The sequence below is a fragment of the Bombina bombina genome, chromosome 6, assembly GCF_027579735.1.
Source record: "Bombina bombina isolate aBomBom1 chromosome 6, aBomBom1.pri, whole genome shotgun sequence".
Classification (NCBI taxonomy): Eukaryota; Metazoa; Chordata; class Amphibia; order Anura; family Bombinatoridae; genus Bombina; species Bombina bombina.
In genome coordinates, this window is record NC_069504.1 from 1,145,252,874 (window position 1) to 1,145,275,875 (window position 23,002).

At 38.1% G+C, this 23,002-nt stretch overlaps 1 protein-coding gene across 1 annotated transcript; it reads left to right on the forward strand.

Annotated features, from left to right (window-relative positions):
- Positions 1–9,859: 9,859 nt before the first annotated feature.
- LOC128662486 (translocation protein SEC63 homolog) lies at positions 9,860–12,463 on the forward strand. The gene is given in 2 exon segments (XM_053716269.1): positions 9,860–10,030; positions 10,032–12,463. Coding segments are annotated over 2 exon segments (2,253 nt in total). The 5' UTR covers positions 9,860–9,925; the 3' UTR covers positions 12,180–12,463.
- Positions 12,464–23,002: the final 10,539 nt, after the last annotated feature.

A 23,002-nucleotide genomic window follows, 5' to 3' on the forward strand; every position in this document is an offset into this window, starting at 1 on the left:
ACCCCTATATCCGCAATCCCCCCTCTCACTCCTAATAATAAATGTATTAACCCCTAGACCGACAACCCCCATAACGCAAAAAGCCTAATTATTATCCCCTAAACCGCCATAGCCCACACCGCAATAAACCTATCCTAGTATTAACCCCTAAACCACCGCTTCTGGAGCCCTCCGCCACCTACATTATATGTATTAACCCCTAAACTGCCGCTCCCGGACCCTGCCGCACCTAATTAAAGTGTTTAACCCCTAAACCGCCACTCCCCCCCCGCCGACCACCTACTTTAAATTTATTAACCCCTAATCTGACCCCCCTACACCGCCGCCACCTACATTAAATTTATTAACCCCTAATCTGACCCCCCTACACCGCTGCCACCTACATTAAATTTATTAATCCCTAATCTGACCCCCCTACACCGCTGCCACCTACATTAAATTTATTAACCCCTAATCTTACCCCCCTACACCGCCGCCACCTACATTAAATATATTAACCTCTAATCTGACCCCCCTACACCGCCGCCACCACCTACATTAAATGTATTACCCCCTAAACCTAAGTCTAACCCTAACACCCCCTAAATTAATTATTCTTTAAATAAATATAAATAATAATAATTAACTAAATTATTCCTATTTAAAACTAAATACTTACCTATAAAATAAACCCTAAGATAGTTACAATATAATTAATAATTACATTGTAGCTATTTTAGGATTTATATTTATTTTACAGGTAACTTTGAATTTATTTTAGCTAGGTGCAATAGCTATTAAATAGTTAATAACTATTTAATAGCTACCTAGTTAAAATAATTACAAAATTACCTGTAAAATAAATCCTAACCTAAGTTACAAATACACCTAACACTACACTATCAATACATTAATTAAATAACTTAACTACAATTATCTAAAATAAAATACAATTAAATATACTAAACTATATAACAAAAAACACTAAATTACAAAAAATAAAAAAATATTACAAGACGTTTCATCTAATTACACCTAATCTAAGACCCCTAATAAAATAAAAAAGCCCCCCAAAATAATAAAATTCCCTATCCTAAACTAAATTACAAATAGCCCTTAAAAGGGCCTTTTGTGGGGCATTGCCCCAAAGTAATCAGCTCTTTTACCTGTAAAAAAAAGAAATACAATACCCCCCAACATTACAACCCACCACCCACACACCCCTACTCTAAAACCCACCCAATCCCCCCTTAAAAAAACCTAATACTACCCCATTGAAGATCACCCTACCTTGAGCCGTCTTCACCCAGCCGGGCACCAGTGGTCATCCGATGGGGCAGAAGAGGACATCCAGACCGGCAGAAGTCTTCATCCTATTCGGGCAGAAGAGGACATCCGGACCGGCAGACATCTTCATCCAAGCGGCATCTTCTATCTTCATCCATCCGACGAGGAATGGCTCCATCTTGAAGACCTCCAACGCGGAACATCCTTCTAGGCCGACAACTACCCGACGAATGGCTGGTCCTTTAAATGATATCATCCAAGATGGTGTCCCTCGAATTCCGATTGGCCGGAGGTCTTCAAGATAGAAGATGCCGCTTGGATGAAGATGTCTGCCGGTCCGGATGTCCTCTTCTGCCCGGATAGGATAAAGACTTGTGCTGGTCAGGATGTCCTCTTCTGCCCCATCAGATGACCACTGGTGCCCGGCTGGGTGAAGACGGCTCAAGGTAGGGTGATCTTCAATGGGGTAGTGTTAGTTTTTTTTTAAGGGGGGATCTGGTGGGTTTTAGAGTAGGGGTGTGTGGGTGGTGGGTTGTAATGTTGGGGGGGTATTGTATTTCTTTTTTTTTACAGGTAAAAGAGCTGATAACTTTGTGGCAATGCCCTGCAAAAGGCCCTTTTAAGGGCTATTTGTAATTTAGTTTAGGATAGGGAATTTTATTATTTTGGGGGGCTTTTTTATTTTATTAGGGGGCTTAGATTAGGTGTAATTAGATTAAACTTCTTGTAATATTTTTTTATTTTTTGTAATTTAGTGGGGGGTTTTTTGTAATATAGTTTAGTATATTTAATTGCATTTTATTTTAGATAATTGTAGTTAATTTATTTAATTAATTTAGTGATAGTGTAGTGTTAGGTGTATTTGTAACTTAGGTTAGGATTTATTTTACAGGTAATTTTGTAATTATTTTAACTAGGTAGCTATTAAATAGTTATTAACTATTTAATAGCTATTGTACCTAGCTAAAATAAAGTTACCTGTAAAATAAATAATAATAGCTACAATGTAATTATTAATTATATTGTAGCTATCTTAGGGTTTATTTTATAGGTAAGTATTTAGTTTTAAATAGGAATAATTTAGTTAATAATATTAATATTATTTATATTTATTTAAATAATAATTAAGTTAGGGGGGTGTTAGGGTTAGACTTAGGTTTAGGGGGTAATACATTTAATGTAGGTGGCGGCGGTGTAGGGGGGTCAGATTAGAGGTTAATATATTTAATGTAGGTGATGGCGGTGTAGGGGGGTCAGATTAGGGGTTAATAAATTTAATGTAGGTGGCGGCGGGGTCCGGGAGCGGCGGTTTAGGGGTTAAACACTTTATTTAGGTGCGGCGGGGTCCGGGAGCGGCGTTTTATGGGTTAATACATATTATGTAGGTGGCGGTGGGCTCCGGGAGCGGCGGTTTAGGGGTTAATACACTATATTAGGTATTGCGGTGGGGGATTGTGGTTGACAGGTAGATAGACATTGCGCATGCGTTAGGTGTTTTTTTTTTTTTTGCAGGCATTTTAGGGAGTTACAGTGCTCCCATACTCAGCGCAAGGCCTGCTATGGGTACATTTTGTGGCAAGGTGAAAATGGAGTAAGATTTCTCCATTTTCGCCACGTAAGGCCTTGCGCTGGATATTGGATACCAAATTGCGCAGGTTTTATATGTTAGTCTATGGGGGAAAAAACTACTTCCGACGGGTGAAATATACGCGCCGCATTTATATGCGGCGCTGTATATAGTATAAAAAACCCGCGCAAAAACCGGCGTCGCCGGCTTTTGCGGGCGACGCTGCATATCAGATGGGGCCCCAGATTATGAATCAAATGATACACACTTATGCTGTTACAATATTCTATACAAAGATCATAAAATATATACATTTACAATTTACCTTATTCACAATGAATCACATTAAAGTACCCCAATAAAATACCAGACTATGGACCGTTAACTTAACAATGCTTAGTTAGACAATATAACAAAATACTTTAACAGCCAATTTCATGTCAATTTATCTGAGCTGAAATAAATTCTATTTAGCTACAATAAGGCAAATTCTAAAATGTATATATAGTTGCAAACATAAATTACTTAGAACTAAATATGACTAGTTAAAATACACAGGACTATGAACATTAGCTTAAAATACAAATTGTGCCCTTTTAAAATTACTAACTGCAATCTAGTTGTAGTTACCAAACATCTTTGATTAAAATATTAAAAATATAGATCAGTCATACATCACCACATAAACCAATTGAGTGTCTCAGTTTTCTCCGATAAGTCCAATTTCACCTCATACATTAAAAGAGGTATTTTTGGAAGATGGATGAAAGTTAGGCCAGATTTGCTTTATAGAGACTGGATTTCAAAGCAACCGTTTGTCAGTCAAAAAACTCAGCAGCCAAGTTCCCTTTCTTTTCTCTTGCATGATGCTATATCACGTGATATACCCCACCCCTTTTTATTCTAATCATTGGTGAAATTTGGATGCGCTCTTACTGAAACTTGTCTGATAGGCCCCTCGGATGCTTCTCTTTCCATTGGCCCTCGGAGCTTGTTCCTGATTCACTCTGGGATCTGAAGATCTCATAGGCTATTTGGTTTGGCTGTCATACTACTTTTAATCCACTAGGGGGTAGCAGATAACTAAAAATTAAGCTTCATTTTTAATACTGCTAACAGTCGGCAGATTAGGGGTTAATGTTTGAAGTTAGGTGTCGGCGATGTTAGGGAGGGCAGATTAGGGGTTAATACTATTTATTATAGGGTTAGTGAGGCGGATTAGGGGTTAATAACTTTATTATGATAGCGGAGCGGTCCGCTCGGCAGATTAGGGGTTAATAAGTATAGGCAGGTGGAGGCGACGTTGTGGGGGGCAGGTTAGGGGTTAATAAATATAAGGTGTTAGGGGCAGCAGATTAGGGGTAAATAAGGAAAATTTAGGTGGCGGTCGGCAGATTAGGGGTTAAAAAAAATTAATAGAGTGGCGCGATGTGGGGGGACCTCGGTTTAGGGGTACATAGGTAGTTTATGGGTGTTAGTGTACTTTAGAGTACAGTAGTTAAGAGCTTTATGAACCGGCGTTAGCCCAGAAAGCTCTTAACTACTGACTTTTTTCTGCGGCTGGAGTTTTGTCGTTAGAATTCTAACGCTCACTTCAGACACGACTCTAAATACCGGAGTTAGAAAAATCCCATTGAAAAGATAGGATACGCAATTGACGTAAGGGGATCTGCGGTATAGAAAAGTTGCGGCTGAAAAGTGAGCGTTAGACCCTTTTTTGAGTGACTCCAAATACCGGAGGTAGCCTAAAACCAGCGTTAGGAGCCTCTAACGCTGGTTTTCACGGCTACCGCCAAACTCCAAATCTAGGCCTTTGGCTTTGTGCGAGTTGCTTATTTAAATCTTGTATTTGAGCTACTAAACTCTGGTTATATTTTTGTAAGGTGGCCATGTTTTGGGCAAACTCATCAATTTTATTTTCAGCTATATTTAAATTCTCTATGCATCTGCTTGATGAGCGAATATTATCTTCTAGCCACTGTATTTGCAATTCCTTTTCTATAAAGAGGAGGGACATTTTGTCAATAATGCATATTACAAGGGGCCAGGATTTTAGTATTAACTCATCTCGCTTCTTAGCGTTTTTGCATCTATTAATTTTGAATAATTCTTGGAACAATTCACTTTTTTCATTCCACCTTCCATCATCAATAGCAATATTTTTAGCCTTAATTGCAAGCATATCCATATAATCATTTAAATCACCCGCAATATTACACCTCTTTTTAATGTGGCCTATAACATTCATCTTAAGGATATTGCCCTGAGTGAGGGATAATTTTGGGGAACATATTTCAATACTATGTATAGATTCATTTGATTCACTTCTAGTAACAGACGTTATTATTTTGGCTTAGTATTTGGTTAATTTAAAACGCTAATACAATTTTTACCAACGAGAAAAAAAAATAATCTTAAAATTTGAAAAATTAATAATATTTTTTTTTCAAGATAATAATTTCTATTTACTACAAAATATATTATATCAATGTAATAAATGTAATAATCTCAGAAGTACCTCCAAATAATATGTCAGTATATAGCAGAGATAGAATATAATTTATTTAATAATTATTCTTTAAAATAACCTCCAATTAAAATGCATATACGAAACAATTAAAATCAATATTTATTCCTAAATTCTTTAGATTAGTTAAAATGTATGAACACATTGAATTATATTTATAGAAACCAGGGGCACGATCCGATATACGGCGTAGTTTTCGGCACAAGCGAGGGAACCCACGCCACCCATAGTTTCACCTCGCACATCGGGGTATTACATAAACCCTGACGGCAGTTGCTAAAGTACCGTAAGTCGGATAAACTAGCGATGTCCAGAAATGAGCGTAACTACAAATTTCTGGAGTCGCCAGTGACTTACGGCACTTTAGAAACTGCCTGTGCCTAAAAAAACTAACTAAAATATTAAATCTCCCGTAACTGTCTAACACGCCTCCCAAAAATAGCCCGACACGTATACCCCTATATCCGCAATCCCCCCTCTCACTCCTAATAATAAATGTATTAACCCCTAGACCGACAACCCCCATAACGCAAAAAGCCTAATTATTATCCCCTAAACCGCCATAGCCCACACCGCAATAAACCTATCCTAGTATTAACCCCTAAACCACCGCTTCCGGAGCCCTCCGCCACCTACATTATATGTATTAACCCCTAAACTGCCGCTCCCGGACCCTGCCGCACCTAATTAAAGTGTTTAACCCCTAAACCGCCACTCCCCCCCGCCGACCACCTACTTTAAATTTATTAACCCCTAATCTGACCCCCCTACACCGCCGCCACCTACATTAAATTTATTAACCCCTAATCTGACCCCCCTACACCGCTGCCACCTACATTAAATTTATTAACCCCCTAATCTGACCCCCCTACACCGCCGCCACCTACATTAAATATATTAACCTCTAATCTGACCCCCCCTACACCGCCGCAACCACCTACATTAAATGTATTACCCCCTAAACCTAAGTCTAACCCTAACACCCCCTAAATTAATTATTCTTTAAATAAATATAAATAATAATAATTAACTAAATTATTCCTATTTAAAACTAAATACTTACCTATAAAATAAACCCTAAGATAGTTACAATATAATTAATAATTACATTGTAGCTATTTTAGGATTTATATTTATTTTACAGGTAACTTTGTATTTATTTTAGCTAGGTGCAATAGCTATTAAATAGTTAATAACTATTTAATAGCTACCTAGTTAAAATAATTACAAAATTACCTGTAAAATAAATCCTAACCTAAGTTACAAATACACCTAACACTACACTATCAATACATTAATTAAATAACTTAACTACAATTATCTAAAATAAAATACAATTAAATATACTAAACTATATAACAAAAAACACTAAATTACAAAAAATAAAAAAATATTACAAGACGTTTCATCTAATTACACCTAATCTAAGACCCCTAATAAAATAAAAAAGCCCCCCAAAATAATAAAATTCCCTATCCTAAACTAAATTACAAATAGCCCTTAAAAGGGCCTTTTGTGGGCATTGCCCCAAAGTAATCAGCTCTTTTACCTGTAAAAAAAAGAAATACAATACCCCCCAACATTACAACCCACCACCCACACACCCCTACTCTAAAACCCACCCAATCCCCCCTTAAAAAAACCTAATACTACCCCATTGAAGATCACCCTACCTTGAGCCGTCTTCACCCAGCCGGGCACCAGTGGTCATCCGATGGGGCAGAAGAGGACATCCAGACCGGCAGAAGTCTTCATCCTATTCGGGCAGAAGAGGACATCCGGACCGGCAGACATCTTCATCCAAGCGGCATCTTCTATCTTCATCCATCCGACGAGGAATGGCTCCATCTTGAAGACCTCCAACGCGGAACATCCTTCTAGGCCGACGACTACCCGAAGAATGGCTGGTCCTTTAAATGACATCATCCAAGATGGTGTCCCTCGAATTCCGATTGGCCGGAGGTCTTCAAGATAGAAGATGCCGCTTGGATGAAGATGTCTGCCGGTCCAGATGTCCTCTTCTGCCCGGATAGGATAAAGACTTGTGCTGGTCCGGATGTCCTCTTCTGCCCCATCAGATGACCACTGGTGCCCGGCTGGGTGAAGACGGCTCAAGGTAGGGTGATCTTCAATGGGGTAGTGTTAGTTTTTTTTTAAGGGGGGATCTGGTGGGTTTTAGAGTAGGGGTGTGTGGGTGGTGGGTTGTAATGTTGGGGGGGTATTGTATTTCTTTTTTTTTACAGGTAAAAGAGCTGATAACTTTGTGGCAATGCCCTGCAAAAGGCCCTTTTAAGGGCTATTTGTAATTTAGTTTAGGATAGGGAATTTTATTATTTTGGGGGGCTTTTTTATTTTATTAGGGGGCTTAGATTAGGTGTAATTAGATTAAACTTCTTGTAATATTTTTTTATTTTTTGTAATTTAGTGGGGGTTTTTTTGTAATATAGTTTAGTATATTTAATTGCATTTTATTTTAGATAATTGTAGTTAATTTATTTAATTAATTTAGTGATAGTGTAGTGTTAGGTGTATTTGTAACTTAGGTTAGGATTTATTTTACAGGTAATTTTGTAATTATTTTAACTAGGTAGCTATTAAATAGTTATTAACTATTTAATAGCTATTGTACCTAGCTAAAATAAAGTTACCTGTAAAATAAATATAAATCCTAAAATAGCTACAATGTAATTATTAATTATATTGTAGCTATCTTAGGGTTTATTTTATAGGTAAGTATTTAGTTTTAAATAGGAATAATTTAGTTAATACTATTAATATTATTTATATTTATTTAAAGAATAATTAAGTTAGGGGGGTGTTAGGGTTAGACTTAGGTTTAGGGGGTAATACATTTAATGTAGGTGGCGGCGGTGTAGGGGGGTCAGATTAGAGGTTAATATATTTAATGTAGGTGATGGCGGTGTAGGGGGGTCAGATTAGGGGTTAATAAATTTAATGTAGGTGGCGGCGGGGTCCGGGAGCGGCGGTTTAGGGGTTAATACACTATATTAGGTATTGCGGTGGGGGATTGTGGTTGACAGGTAGATAGACATTGCGCATGCGTTAGGTGTTGTTTTTTTTTTTTTGCAGGCATTTTAGGGAGTTACAGTGCTCCCATACTCAGCGCAAGGCCTGCTATGGGTACATTTTGTGGCAAGGTGAAAATGGAGTAAGATTTCTCCATTTTCGCCACGTAAGGCCTTGCGCTGGATATTGGATACCAAATTGCGCAGGTTTTATATGTTAGTCTATGGGGGAAAAAACTACTTCCGACGGGTGAAATATACGCACCGCATTCATATGCGGCGCTGTATATAGTATAACAAACCCGCGCAAAAACCGGCGTCGCCGGCTTTTGCGGGCGACGCTGCATATCAGATGGGGCCCCAGATTATGAATCAAATGATACACACTTATGCTGTTACAATATTCTATACAAAGATCATAAAATATATACATTTACAATTTACCTTATTCACAATGAATCACATTAAAGTACCCCAATAAAATACCAGACTATGGACCGTTAACTTAACAATGCTTAGTTAGACAATATAACAAAATACTTTAACAGCCAATTTCATGTCAATTTATCTGAGCTGAAATAAATTCTATTTAGCTACAATAAGGCAAATTCTAAAATGTATATATAGTTGCAAACATAAATTACTTAGCACTAAATATGACTAGTTAAAATACACAGGACTATGAACATTAGCTTAAAATACAAATTGTGCCCTTTTAAAATTACTAACTGCAATCTAGTTGTAGTTACCAAACATCTTTGATTAAAATATTAAAAATATAGATCAGTCATACATCACCACATAAACCAATTGAGTGTCTCAGTTTTCTCCGATAAGTCCAATTTCACCTCATACATTAAAAGAGGTATTTTTGGAAGATGGATGAAAGTTAGGCCAGATTTGCTTTATAGAGACTGGATTTCAAAGCAACCGTTTGTCAGTCAAAAAACTCAGCAGCCAAGTTCCCTTTCTTTTCTCTTGCATGATGCTATATCACGTGATATACCCCACCCCTTTTTATTCTAATCATTGGTGAAATTTGGATGCGCTCTTACTGAAACTTGTCTGATAGGCCCCTCGGATGCTTCTCTTTCCATTGGCCCTCGGAGCTTGTTCCTGATTCACTCTGGGATCTGAAGATCTCATAGGCTATTTGGTTTGGCTGTCATACTACTTTTAATCCACTAGGGGGTAGCAGATAACTAAAAATTAAGCTTCATTTTTAATACTGCTAACAGTAAACTATATAATTTAATTGTATATTTAATATACTCCCAATTTTCTGATATTAATAAACTATCGGCTAGATTACGAGTTTTGCGTTATGAGGGGTGCGGTGCTAACTTGCACGTTATTGTCACCGCTCACTTTCCTACAGCGCTGGTATTACAGGTTTTTATAAACCCGGTGTTAAAAGACAAGAAGAGGGGTGGGCGGGGCCTTCGTCGGGATACGGCCATCTGTCGGTCGGTGGGTTAATTGCTGTGTGTGGGTTACCGGTTCTGGGACAAATTCCCGGCATAGAGACTGGGCAGAGCTATGGCCGGACAGCAGTTCCAGTATGATGACAGTGGCAACACCTTTTTCTACTTCCTGACCTCCTTCCTGGGGTTGATCGTCATCCCGGCCACATATTACCTGTGGCCCCCGGGACCAGAACTCGGAACAAATTCGACTGAAAAATATAAGACACATCTATAGAAGTTGCTTATGGTACCAGCTGAAGTCAATCAAGCCTCAAAAAAATATAATTCCTACTTTAAAGAAAATAGTGCTTCTTATGGGATGGGCATTATTTCTTTTTCTTGCCTACAAGGTCTCCAAAACAAACAGAGAATATCAAGAATACAATCCATATGAAGTGTTAAGTTTGGATCCAGGTGCAACAGTGTCCGAAATCAAGAAGCAGTATCGTCTGTTATCTCTGAAATTCCACCCTGATAAAGGAGGAGATGAAGTAATGTTTATGAGAATAGCGAAGGCCTATGCAGCTTTAACAGATGAACAATCAAGAAAGAATTGGGAAAAATTTGGTAACCCGGATGGTCCGCAAGCTACCATCTTTGGTATTGCATTTCCAGCCTGGATAGTGGATCAGAAAAATTCAATGCTGGTCTTGCTTGTATATGGGTTAGCCTTCATGGTCATTCTTCCAGTTGTTGTGGGTTCTTGGTGGTACAAATCTATACGCTACAGTGGAGACCAGATCCTTATTCGCACTACCCAGATATATACCTATTTTGTATATAAAACTTGGAATATGGATATGAAACGTCTCATCATGGTTCTGGCAGGGGCATCAGAATTTGACCCTCAGTATAACAAAGATGCTACAAGTAGGCCAGCAGATAATGTGCAGATACCTCAGCTGATCCGAGAAATTGGGAGCATCAATCTGAAAAAGACTGAGCCTCCACTCACCTGTCCATATAGTCTGAAGGCTAGAGTTCTGATATTAGCTCATCTTTCAAGAATGCAAATTCCTGAGACTTTGAAAGAGGATCAGCAGTTTATGCTGAAAAAATGCCCTGCTTTGCTTCAGGAAATGGTTAATGTCATATGTCAGCTGATAATTATGGCTCGTGAAGAAAGGGAGCTGAGACCTCCATCGATGGCATCTCTGGAGAATTGTATGAAACTTTGTCAGATGACAGTACAGGGTCTGCAGCAGTTCAAGTCCCCACTTCTGCAGCTGCCTTTTATTGAAGAGGACCATCTGCGCAGGGTGTTAAATCACAAGAAGTTTAAAATTAAGTCAATTAGGGACCTGGTCAGTATGAAGGAGTCCGACCATCACCTTTTGTTCAGCTTCCTTGAGGATAATAATTATAAAGAGTTGCATGCTGTTCTTGGCAGTTTTCCACATATCATCGTGGAGATAAAGCCCCAAGTTCTAGACGATGAAGATAGCAATAATATTACAGTCGGATCACTTGTCATGGTCCAGGTCACATTAAAAAGACAAACAATGTCTGAAGTCTTTGAAAAAGAACAATCCACATGCTCAGCGGAAGATCAGCCTGTAGAAGAAGGAAATCAAGGAGAGGTCAGAAAAAAGGAAAGCAAAGGCTGGCAGCAAAAAAATAAACCTGCCAAAAAGTCTTCCAAAGCAAAGAAAAAGAAGCCATTGAAAAAGAAAGCAACTCCATTGCCACCACAAAAACAAATCAAACAGAAACAAGCAAATGGTGTTGTTGGAAATGATATTACATCAAAAGATGATGATGAAGAGATGTCTGATAAAGATAGTGACTCTGAAGATGAAGATACAAACCGGGATTCACAAAGTGATGGAAGTGACAAAGATTCTGACAGAGAAACAGATGAGAAACATGGCAAAGATGATGAGGCTGAATGGGAAGAGTTACAACAAAGCATACAGCGTAAAGATAGAGCACTTCTGGAAACCAAATCAAAGATTACACACCCTGTTTACAGCTTATTCTTTCTGGAGGAAAAGCAGGAATGGTGGTGGATTTACATAGCAGATAGAAAGGATAAAACGTTAATATCTACACCCTATCATGTATGTACCCTTAAGGATCAGGAAGAGGTGGAGCTGAAGTTTCCTGCACCCAGCAAACCAGACAATTATCAGTACACTGTGTTCTTACGATCAGATTCGTATATGGGTTTGGATCAGATTAAACCACTGAAGTTGGAGGTTCATGAAGCTAAACCAATACCAGAAAATCACCCACAATGGGATACAACCATAGAGGGTGATGATGACCAAGGAGATAGTGATGGCTTTGAAGAAAGTTATGAAGAGGAAGATGATGAAGAAGATTAAAGAGATGTTGAAATGGACTTAAATAAAATTTCACATGGTTGTCATTCTGATATCGGAGCTACTCCATTTGCCAGAGCCACCTTGTAGACATTTTTAAGGAAGTTGAATTTTTTTAGTTTCTATCTTTACAAATCCAAGTGCTTTGTGTATTTTGTCACCAGAGGTCAACCAAACCTTTGCCATTTGTACTACCTTAAGAATGCCCCGTGGCCTGCTAAAGCCATCAGGTACAGAGTGCTGCATAAACAAGTAAATAAAGCTTTTCATTAAATGAAAAAAATAAAAGACAAGAAGAGAGCTTTGAGAAAACTTGTGCTCCATACTGCACTCCAATACCAGCGCTGCTTAAGTCAGCGGTGAGCTGGTTATACGTGCTCGTGCACGATTTCCCTATAGACATCAATGGGGAGAGCCGGCTGAGAAAAAGTCTATCACCTGCAATAAAGCAGCGTAAAGCTCCGTAACGCAGCCCCATTGATTCCTACGGGGAAACCTAACACCCTAACATGAACCCCGAGTCTAAACACCCCTAATCTTACACTTATTAACCCCTAATCTGCCGCTCCCAACATCGCCGACACCTACATTATATTTATTAAACCCTAATCTGATGCTCCAGAAATCGCCGCCACTATAATAAACATATTAACCCCTAAACCGCTGCACTCCCGCATCACAAATATTAGTTAGATATTATTAACCCCTAATCTGCCGCCCCTGACATCACCGTCACCTACCTACAATCATTAACCCATAATATGCCGCCCCTAACATCACCGCCACCTACCTACAATTATTAACCCCTAATCTGCTGCCCCTAACATCACCGCCACCTACCTACAATTATTAACCCCTAATCTGCCGCCCCTAACACTGCTGCCACCTACCTACATTTATTTACCCCTAATCTGCCGCCCCCAATGTCGCCGCCACTATACTAAATTTATTAACCCCTAAACCTAAGTCTAACCCTAACCCTAACATCCACTAACTTAAATACAATTAAAATAAATCTAAAGAAAACCTATTATCATTACCTAAATAATTCCTATTTAAAACTAAATACTTACTTGTAAAATAAACCCTAAGCTAGCTACAATATAACTAATAGTTACATTGTATCTAGCTTAGGGTTCATTTTTATTTTACAGGCAAGTTTGTTTTTATTTTAACTAGGTAGACTAGTTAGTAAATAGTTATTAACTATTTACTAACTACCTAGCAAAAATAAATACAAATTTACCTGTAAAATAAAACCTAACCTGAGTTACACTAACACCTAACACTACACTACAATTAAATAAATTACCTAAATTAAATACAATTAAATAAATTAAATACAATTACCTAAATTACAAAAAAACAAACACTAATTTACACAAAATAAAAAACAAATTACAAGATATTTAAACTAATTACACCTAATCTAATAGCCCAATCAAAAAAAAAACCCCTAGCCTAAACTAAACTACCAATAAATTAAATAAACTAAATTACGAAAAAAACACACTAAATTACGTAAAATAAAAAAGAAATTACAATATTTTAAACTATTTACACCTAATCTAATCCCCCTAATAAAATAAAAAAGCCCCCCAAAATAATACAATTTTCTACCCTACACTAAATCACAAATAGCCCTTAAAAGGGCCTTTTGCGGGCATTGCCCCAAAGTAATCAGCTCTTTTACCAGCCCTTAAAAGGGCCTTTTGCGGGCCATTGCCCCAAAGAAATCAGCTCTTTTACCTGTAAAAAAAAATACAAAAAACCCCCAACAGTAAAACCCACCACCCACACAACCAACCTCCTAAATAAAACCCGAACTAAAGAAACCTATTTTTTAATTTAGTTAATTGTATTTAATTTAGGTAATTTATTTAATTGTAGTGTAGTGTTAGGTGCTAGTGTAACTCAGGTTAGGTTTTATTTTACAGGTAAATTTGTATTTATTTTAGCTAGGTAGTTAGTTAATAGTTAATAACTATTTAATAACTATTCTATCTAGTTAAAATAAATACAAACTTGCCTGTAAAATAAAAATAAACCCTAAGCTAGCTACAATGTAACTATTAGTTATATTGTAGCTAGCTTAAGGTTTTTTTTCACAGGTAAGTATTTAGTTTTAAATAGAAATTATTTAGTTATTAATAGTAGGTTTTCTTTAGATTTATTTTAATTATATTTAAGTTAGTGGGTGTTAGGGTTAGACTTAGGTTTAGGGGTTAATAAATTTAGTATAATGGTGGCGACGTTGGGGGCGGCAGATTAGGGGTTAATAAATGTAGGTAGGTGGCGGCGATGTTAGGGGCGACAGATTAGGGGTTAATAATTGTAGGTAGGTGGCAGCGATGTTAGGGGCAGCAGATTAGGGGTTAATAATATTTATCTTGGTGGTATAGGGTGTACCGATCACTTTTTGGCCTCCCAGGAAAAGCTTGTAATATCAGCACTATGAAAATCCCATTGAAAAAAGACTTTACACAATTTGCGTAAGTTGATTTGCGTTATAGCCAAAAAATTTGATTATTTTAATATGAAACATAAGTATATTTCTAGTAATCACATTAATAAGCAGCTCACTGTTAACCATCCTTCACAGAATCATATCTTTCAACATCCTGACATTGTATTGTATCTTAAATGAATACAGTATATTTCATGCTTCTAAGAATTTTGAATGCATGAAAAACCAGATGTAGGTCTGAAATGAAAGAAATAATGTTGTTAAAACTGACAAACATTTATACATCTATTAATGCAGCTATTATTCAATACAGCAGACATTTATCCAATATAGTATGTTTCAGATCAATACATACATACATACATATATATATATATATATATATATATATATATATATATATATATATATATGTTATTTGAGTATTTTAAATAGATTTGAAAATTATAGACAAATCATTTATATGATTTTTTTTAAGTATACATTCTGTTATTGAAAATCTAACGGCTAGATTACGAGTTGTGCGTTAGGTTAAAAAAGCAGCAATAAGAGGTCCTAACGCTGCTTTTTAACGCCCGCTGGTATTACGAGTCTTGCAGGTACAGGTGTACCGCTCACTTTTTTGGCCAGACTTGGAAATACCGCAAATCCACTTACATCAATTGCGTATCCTCTTTTTTCAATGGGACTTGCATAGCGCCGGTATTACGAGTCTGACAAAAAGTGAGCGGTAGACCCTCTCCTGTCAAGACTGGTAATGCATTCTAAAGTCAGTAGTTAAGAGTTTTACACTACAACGCCATAGCATAAAACTCTTAACTAAAGTGCTAAAAAGTACACTAACACCCATAAACTACCTATTAATCCTTAAACCGAGACCCTCCCGCATCGCAAACACTAATTTTTTATTAACCCCTAATCTGCCGAACCGGACATCGCCGCCACTATAATAAATATATTAACCCCTAAACCGCCGCACTCCCGCCTCACAAACATTACTTAAATATTATTAACCCCTAATCTGCCGTCCCTAACATCGACGCCACCTAACTACATTTATTAACCCCTAATCTGCCTCCCCCAACGTCGCCGCCACTATATTAAAGTTATTAACCCCTAAACCTAAGTCTAACCCTAACCCTAACACCCCCTAACTTAAATATAATTAAAATAAATATAAATAAAAATTACTATAATTAACTAACGCCTAGATTTAGAGTTCTGCGTTAGCCGTCAAAACCAGCGTTAGGGGCTCCTAACGCTGGTTTTGGCCGCCTGCTGGTATTTAGAGTCAGTCAGGAAAGGGTCTAACGCTCACTTTCTAGCCGCGACTTTTCCATACCGCAGATCCCCCTACGCCAATTGCGTATCCTATCTTTTTAATGGGATCTTTCTAACGCCGGTATTTAGAGTCTTGGCTGAAGTGAGCGTTAGAAATCTAACGACAAGACTCCAGCCGCAGAGAAAAGCCAGGAGTTAAGAGCTTTCTGGGCTAACGCCGGTTCATAAACCTCTTAACTACTGTGCTCTAAAGTACACTAACATCCATAAACTACCTATGTACCCCTGAACCGAGGTCCCCCCACATCGCCGCCACTATATTTTTTTAACCCCTAATCTGCCGACCGCACACCGCCGCAACCTACGTTATCCCTATTTACCCCTAATCTGCTGCCCCTAACATCGCCGACCCCTATATTATATTTATTAACCCCTAATCTGCGGCCCCCAACGTCGCCGACACCTACCTACAATTATTAACCCCTAATCTGCCGACCGGACCTCACCGCTACTATAATAAAGTTATTAACCCCTAATCCGCCTCACTCCCGCCTCAATAACCCTATAATAAATAGTATTTACCCCTAATCTGCCCTCCCTAACATCACCGACACCTAACTTCAAGTATTAACCCCTAATCTGCCGACCAGACCTCACCGCTACTCTAATAAATGTATTAACCCCTAAAGCTAAGTCTAACCCTAACACTAACACCCCCCTAAGTTAAATATAATTTTTATCTAACAAAATAAATTATTTCTTATTAAATAAATTATTCCTATTTAAAGCTAAATACTTACCTGTAAAATAAACCCTAATATAGCTACAATATAAATAATAATTATATTGTAGCTATTTTAGGATTAATATTTATTTTACAGGTAACTTTGTATTTATTTTAACCAGGTACAATAGCTATTAAATAGTTAATACCTATTTAATAGCTACCTAGTTAAAATAATTACAAAATTACCTGTAAAATAAATCCTAACCTAAGTTACAATTAAACCTAACACTACACTATAAATAAATTAATTACATACAAATACCTACAAATAAATAGTGATGTCCCGAACTGTTCGCCCGCGAACGGTTCACAGCGAACATAGGTTGTTCGCGTTCGCGTTTGTGGGCGAACACATGGCGATGTTCGATCCGCCCCTATGTGTCATCATTGTGGAAACTTTGACCCTTTATGTCACAGCCGCCTGACACATTAGAGCCAATCAACATCAGACACTCCCTCACAGACACTCCCAGCTACTCGGAATCTGCCATTTTAGACTCATAACGACCTTGCTTTTTTAATGAGAGGACATGTTATGTTTTTGCTCCTGACATTAATAGGAAAAACATAGCTAGGCTAGTGTATTTACAGTCCAGAAGGACTCCACTCATCTCTGCTGCAAGCACAGCACCCCAAAAAGCCCTTTTTAGGGCTATATTTTGTGCCGTTTTTTTTTTTTTTTTTTTTTTTTTTTTTTTTATTAGCATTTGCCTGGCTTTCAGCTGTGTGTTTAAGGCTCACAGCATATGCTGTGACTACTGCCACCACTGATATCTCCCTAACAACATTAGTTTAAATTTAACTAACCCAAAAATATAATTATTTTTCTAGTGTAATTTTTTTTCATTTTCTATCAGGCCAGTGTCACACAGCATATACTCTGGTTCATTGCTCTGTGCCAGCCAGCAGTGTTAATATCCGTTTATAACATTATTTTTAATTTAAAAGAAAAACACAAAAAAATATTTTTCTAGTGTAATCTAATTACATTTACTATCATGCCTGTGTCTGTTAGGCTCACTCAGCATTAATATACCTCTTTTTTTTCCAGTCTTTTGGTTAATTGGTCTGTGCCAGGCAGCCACCCAGCACTCATATCTATTTTTCTTTCACCTTAATTTTAATATATAAAAAAAAAAAAAGTTTAAATTTGTTTGCTAGTGTAATCAAATCTAATTTTCTATCCGGCCTGTGTGTTTTGCTGACATAGAGAGCCTACTGTGTTTACTTGCTGCCCTCCCTAGTCTATGAGCCACGACTCATATGTGTTTAACCTTTTTTTAATTTTCCCCCCCCAAAAAATAATTTCAATCATTTTTCTAGTGTAATCTAATATTATTTTCTATCAGGCGTGTGTGTATCCGACTTACAGAGCCTACTGTTTTTAATAGCTGCCCTTCCAAGGCTATCAGCCACGACTCATATGTATGTGCTTAACCTTTTTCTTAAAATTTCCAAAAAAAAGTCTTTAAATCATTATGCTAGTGTAATCTAATTGTATTTTCTATCAGGCCTGTGTCTAACTGTCTATCTGACTTACACAGCATACTGTTGTTATAATTGCTGCCCTACGTAGCAGCCAGCCAGTGCGACCACTCATAGAGTCATATGTGCATTGCACTTCTTAACATAATTTTAATATTAAAATCTAAAATTTTAAAATATTTTGCTAGTGTAATGTAACTTAATTTTGTATCAGTTCTGTGTTTTTGTCACTTACACAGCATACTGTGTTAAATTACTGCCCTACCTACCATCCACGACTCATATCTGCCAGCCTGTCTGCCAGGCCCAAGTAGCCAATTAGTGGCACCAATCACAATTCTTGTAACAGTAATAAAAAAAAAAAAAAACATAATTTTTTGGACTGCAAATATTCAGTCTCCTAGGGCCATTGAATTTCATTTACCTCCTGCCTGCCACTGCCAGCCTTTTGTGCCAGGCCGTCTAGCCAACTATTTACACCAATCATAATTGTTGTCACAGTCAGACAGTATAGTTATTAATTTAAATAATAATTTTTTAGTGTTGATCTTAACCCTCAGTTTGCTTGTGCCTTTGAATTGCACTTTTCTACAGCCTTCCAAGCCTGTGTGCCAGGCCTACTTAAAAAATATTTACACCAATCATATTTGTTGTGACAGTATTCTAATAATTAAAAATTAAAATTTTTGGTAATAGTTGCTGTGATTTGAATCGTCAGTTTGCTGGTGCCATTGAATAGCACTTTCCTCCTGCCTTGCAGCCTGCCCACCTAGCCAATTGTTGTCAGCAATCATATTTCTGTTAACAGTATTGCAAAAATTGTCAATCATCACTGTTTAGACTGTCAGTAATCAGGCTCCTAGTGTCCTTGAATTGCATCTCCCTCCTGCCTGCCATCCTTTTGTGCCAGGCCGTCTTGCCAACTATTTACACCAATCCTAATTTTTTGTCACAGTATAGTTACAAATTAAAATTAAAAAAATCTTTATTGTTGATGATCTTAACCCTCAGTTTGCTCGTGCATTTGAATTGCACTTTTCTACAGCCTTCCAAGCCTGTGTGCCAGGCCTACTTAAAAAATATTTACACCAATCATATTTGTTGTGACAGTATTCTAATAATTAAAAATTAAAATTTTTGGTAATAGTTGCTGTTATTTGAATCGTCAGTTTGCTGGTGCCATTGAATAGCACTTTCCTCCTGCCTTGCAGCCTGCTGTGAGCCAGGCCTACCTAGCCAATTGTTGTCAGCAATCATATTTCTGTTAACAGTATTTCAAAAATTGTCAATCATCACTGTTTAGACTGTCAGTAATCAGTCTCCTAGTTTCCTTGAATTGCATCTCCCTCCTGCCTGCCATCCTTTTGTGCCAGGCCGTCTTGCCAACTATTTACACCAATCCAAATATTTTGTCACAGTATAGTTACTAATTACAATTAAAACAATCTTTATTGTTGATGATCTTAACCCTCAGTTTGCTTGTGCCTTTGAATTGCACTTTTCTACAGCCTTCCAAACCTGTGTGCCTGGCCTACTTAAAAAATATTTACACCAATCATATTTGTTGTGACAGTATTCTAATAATTAAATATTAAAATTTTTGGTAATAGTTGCTGTGATTTGAATCGTCAGTTTGCTGGTGCCATTGAATAGCACTTTCCTCCTTGCAGCCTGCTGTGAGCCAGGCCCACCTAGCCAATTGTTGTCAGCAATCATATTTCTGTTAACAGTATTGCAAAAATTGTCAATCATCACTGTTTAGACTGTCAGTAATCAGTCTCCTAGTTTCCTTGAATTGCATCTCCCTCCTGCCTGCCATCCTTTTGTGCCAGGCCGTCTTGCCAACTATTTACACCAATCCTAATTTTTTGTCACAGTATAGTTACTAATTACAATTAAAAAAATCTTTATTGTTGATGATCTTAACCCTCAGTTTGCTCGTGCCTTTGAATTGCACTTTTCTACAGCCTTCCAAGCCTGTGTGCCAGGCCTACTTAAAAAATATTTACACCAATCATATTTGTTGTGACAGTATTCTAATAATTAAAAATTAAAATTTTTGGTAATAGTTGCTGTGATTTGAATCGTCAGTTTGCTGGTGCCATTGAATAACACTTTCCTCCTGCCTTGCAGCCTGCTGTGAGCCAGGCCCACCTAGCCAATTGTTGTCAGCAATCATATTTCTGTTAACAGTATTGCAAAAATTGTCAATCATCACTGTTTAGACTGTCAGTAATCAGTCTCCTAGTGTCCTTGAATTGCATCTCCCTCCTGCCTGCCATCCTTTTGTGCCAGGCCGTCTTGCCAACTATTTACACCAATCCTAATTTTTTGTCACAGTATAGTTACTAATTACAATTAAAAAAATCTTTATTGTTGATGATCTTAATCCTCAGTTTGCTCGTGCCCTAGAATAGCACTTTTCTACAGCCTTCCAAGCCGGTGTGCCAGGCCTACTTAAAAAATATTTACACCAATCATATTTGTTGTGACAGTATTCTAATAATTAAAAATTAAAATTTTTGGTAATAGTTGCTGTGATTTGAAACCTCAGTTTGCTGGTGCCATTGAATAGCACTTTCCTCCTGCCTTGCAGCCTGCTGTGAGCCAGGCCCACCTAGCCAATTGTTGTCAGTAATCATATTTCTTTTAACAGTATTGCAAAAATTGTCAATCATCACTGTTTTGACTGTCATTAATCAGTCTCCTAGTGTCCTTGAATTGCATCTCCCTCCTGCCTGCCATCCTTTTGTGCCAGGCCGTCTTGCCAACTATTTACACCAATCCTAATTGTTGTCACAGTATAGTTACTAATTAAAATAAAAAAAATCTTGATTGTTGATCTTAATCCTCATTTTGCTTGTGCCATTAAATTGCACTTTTCTACTGCCTGCCAGCCTGTGTGCCAGGCCCAACTATCCAATTAGTGCTAGCAATCATATTTCTTTTAACAGTATTGCAAAATTTGTCAATCAACACTGTTTTGACTGTCAATCTGCAGTCTACTAGTGCCCTTGAATTGCATTTTCCTCCTGCCTGCCTGCCTGTGTGCCAGTCCCAACTAGCCAATTAGTGCCACCACTCATATTTATTGTAACAGGATTGGAATTTTTGTTAATCATAACTGTTTTGACTGTGATTCTTCAGTCTCCTAGTGCCATTGAATTGCAGTTTCCTTTCTCCCAGCGTGTGTGCCAGACAGGCTCATTTGCCAAATAGTGCCAAACAATCATATTTGTTGCCACAGTACTAGTAATATTTAAAAAAATTAACAATTTGTGATTTTTAAAACATCTGTCTTTTTTGTTGTTGTCAGTCTCACAGTATATACTGTGCCCACTTTCACAGTGCCACCACTCAATTGGTGTAATAGTATTGTTAGTGTCCATTTAAAAAAAAATGACAGGCAGAGGCAGGCCACCCCGCAGGTTCCGTGGTCGTGGTGCTGTGATTCCTTTAGACCCTACAAATATGCACATTGTTCAGACGCCGGGTGCCAGGGGGGATGCAAAAACTTCTGAGGAGGACCTAGTTGAATGGCTAACACAGGAAACCCAATCTTCTTCAGCTTCCGCTGCTAGTCCTCCTAACCTTGACGCACCATCTAAGTCTAGCTGTGCTTTGGGCAGGTCTCAAGTGACCAGTGCCACTCCGCCGCCTGTCGCCACCACCAACACTAGCACCACAGCCGCTTCACTTGATCTGTCACAGGAGTTATTGACACATCATTTTGAAGAAATGAGTGATGCGCAACCATCATTGACAGAGGATGTAGATAATAGTGATCAGTCTCAGTCAGGCAGCATTACCGACATGGAGGTACGGTGTGATGATGATGATGATGTTGTACCCGCTGCTGCTTCCTTTCTTGATGTTTCAGATACAAGTGAAGCGGTTGATGATGATGTGTCGGTGGATGTCACGTGGGTGCCTGCTAGAAGAGAAGAAGAAGAGGGGGAAAGTTCAGATGGGGAGACAGAGAGGAGGAGGAAGAGGAGGAGACGATTTGGAAGCACGGGGAGGTTGTCTCAAGGAGCTAGTGGCACAGTCAGTGTCAGGTTTACATCTTTTAACAGGTTATATTGACACACACTGTTCCTTTAACACTTGATGCAACTGGTTCTCTCCCTTTATAAGCCCCTCCTCGTCTGACTATCATTGCTTAGTATTGAAGTTCTATGCTCTCACAGAACTTTCCAAGCCTTCTCTTGTTACCTGTAACCGCAGGAATTACAAAGCTAAGGAACCTAACTACGCTACTTGATTTACTAGCCCTCTAAATCCTTTGATGCCTACTTGCCAGTCTTGTTACCAAGGAGTTCTACATTCGCAGTGTAACCTTTTATCTCCTCTCTGCTCACTCTAAAGTTCTGCTGCAGCTCCAGCGCTCTGTACCGGAATCCTCCAACTAAGCGCCGCGGTGACGTCACACGCCAGCTGCACTAACCACCTCAGACGCTGAGCTTCCCTGCAGAGAGTACACAGAGACATTCTGACCGCAGTATTCAACAAAGCGGTAAGAGTACTTAGCTTTCTCAAACTAATGCCTACTTCTAGTCCATGCGCTCCTAAGCTAAATAACCGTTACAGCATCTCCACCTCCATTACAATTCCAACTCAGTTGTAAGTCCATATTGCTTAGCGGATTTACTCAGAATTGGGCTTCTTATCCTCCTCTAGTTTCTTTTTCATGTATATACATTTTCCACCTAGAGATTACGCTAGCATACAGACTTGTCTCTAAACTTATGCAATTACTTTGACTTTCTGTTTTTGTTCTCACCCCTATATTGGTCTGTTGGTGTG